This window comes from Cottoperca gobio, unplaced genomic scaffold, assembly GCF_900634415.1.
Source record: "Cottoperca gobio unplaced genomic scaffold, fCotGob3.1 fCotGob3_385arrow_ctg1, whole genome shotgun sequence".
In the NCBI taxonomy this organism is placed as follows: domain Eukaryota; kingdom Metazoa; phylum Chordata; class Actinopteri; order Perciformes; family Bovichtidae; genus Cottoperca; species Cottoperca gobio.
This window is the reverse complement of record NW_021166977.1, coordinates 75,001-77,214: the sequence shown is the minus strand read 5'-3', so window position 1 is coordinate 77,214 and position 2,214 is coordinate 75,001. Positions and strand designations below refer to the sequence as shown.

At 38.8% G+C, this 2,214-nt stretch overlaps 1 protein-coding gene across 1 annotated transcript in view; it reads left to right on the top strand.

Moving 5' to 3' along the window:
- Nucleotides 1-217: 217 nt before the first annotated feature.
- Nucleotides 218-2,214, top strand: part of lmln (leishmanolysin-like (metallopeptidase M8 family)) — a gene marked incomplete at its 5' end in the record, with an annotated part of 10,764 nt that continues 8,767 nt past the window's right edge. The window contains 5 exon segments of the mRNA XM_029427855.1: nt 218-396; nt 760-865; nt 1,180-1,274; nt 1,507-1,588; nt 1,590-1,625. Coding sequence (XP_029283715.1) covers nt 218-396; nt 760-865; nt 1,180-1,274; nt 1,507-1,588; nt 1,590-1,625 — 498 coding nt within the window.

Below are 2,214 nucleotides of genomic sequence, written 5' to 3'. Positions count from 1 at the left end.
GCAACCAACCTACAATATTCAGAAGGGTTCATTATTATTATTGATGTTGTTAGGCTTCATTAAGAAAGGACCATGCATTATAAAACATTAATGTCATAAAGAGAAGACAGGATTTCACAGGGTTGAAGATAAAACTGCATCATCTGCATACAGATGAAACATTTCTATCTCTCAGATGATTATATGAAGTCTCTTTGCTCACTCTCCTCTCCTCTAGCAATGCAAGGTGTGCAGTGAATCAGGGAAGACCTGCGGCCCCCTGGGGCCCCCAGATGGCCCGGGAGTTGAAGGGTCCGACTTCGTGCTCTACGTCAGCGGCATCACCACGGAGCGCTGCGGGCAGGAGAACATCGTGGCCTACGCTGCTTACTGCCAGCTGGAGGCCGAGCTGGACAGGTGGGGGTTATATTCTTCTGTCAGGACTCGTAGAGTCTGTTCGGCCAACATCAACGTTGTGTTCTTAAGTGTCAATAACAATAATTAGCACGATTGAACTTATTGTTCCATTTCCTGTTCTGTCTTGTACGTTTTTAAAGGGACAGTTCACCCCAAAATCAATAACACATATTTGATGTAGAGCTATTTATTGATGTGACTGTTGTGGAGCCGCTGAGCGTGGGAGATTTTAGATTTTGGGGTGAACCGTCCCTTTTTCACATAAAACATTTTCCATCAGGGCAACTAAAGAAGAACGAAAAGAGGTTGATCTAACGGTGCATCACCATTATTGTGATCGTGTGACTTTACCCCCCCCCTCAGACCTATAGCAGGCTATGCCAACCTGTGTCCTGCGATGATCTCCTCTCAGCCTCAGGAGTTTGAAGGGATGCTCTCCACCGTCAAACACGAGATCATCCACGCTCTGGTCAGGACGTTTCTACTTCGTCTTGTTTTTGATGTTGTAGAGAAACATTCTGCGTGTACTTATCAGAAGTCATGAAGCCTGGCGTCTCTGAAGGTGAACTGTACCCTCAGGGTACAGGGAGATGCTTCTCACTTGTTAGCATTGAGTGTCTTTACAGGGAGATGCTTCTCCCTGTACCCTCAGGGTACAGGGAGATGCTTCTCACTTGTTAGCATTGAGTGTCTTTGGTTCTGTTGGCTTGTGGAGGGACTACTTTATGTAACTCCCTGTAAAGGAGGATCAGTGAGTGTAAACCTTTCTCTCCGCTCCACCAGGGCTTCTCCGCCGGTCTGTTTGCCTTCTACCACGACGATGAGGGGAAACCTCTGACTCCTCGCTTCGCCAGCGGCCTGCCCGCCTTCAACGAGAGGTTCACGCTCTTATTTACTGTCATGAGTGAGACGTCTTCTCTGGAGCATCATGTGACACTTTCCCCAGTTAATTTTCCTTTAAATCAGATCCCCACAGGTCCCCCCCCCCTCCCCTCAGGTTCCCCCTCACAGGATTCTATTTACACATGACGTTGAATATATATAAAGTATACTGACAGGTGTGTGTGTGTGTGTGTGTGTGTGTGTGTGTGTGTGTGTGGTGTGTGTCAGTCTGGGTCTGTACCAGTGGAGTGAGGCTGTGATCCGGAGGGTCAGCCGGCTGTGGGACATCAGAGGGGGTCTGATGGTGCGGCAACCAGGTCCACGTGCTGGTCACTCCTCGTGTCGTGGTGAGAAGCATTTTGTTTTCAGCAGAACTTTAAACTCTGAGGTCCAATAAATAAATAAAGTGTTTTTATTTGTGTTCTCTGCAGAATGTCCAGAAATAAACATTCAGAGATTCATTGTTCAGTGAGGGAGAAGGATTAAAAACACATGAAACACATAAACATTAATACATTAAATATATAATTTAATGTATTAAATATATAATTTAATATATTAAATATATCATTTAATATATTAAATATATCATTTAATATATTAAATATATCATTTAATTTAATATATTTAATATATAATTTAATATAATATATTAAATATATCATATAATATATTAAATATATCATTTAATATATTAAATATATCATTTAATTTAATATATTTAATATATAATTTAATATAATATATTAAATATATCATATAATATATTAAATATATAATTTAATTTAGTATATTAAATATATCATTTAATATATTACATATATCATTTAATTTAATATATTTAATATATTAAATATATCATTTAATTTAGTATATTAAATATATCATTTAATATATTACATATATCATTTAATTTAATATATTTAATATATTAAA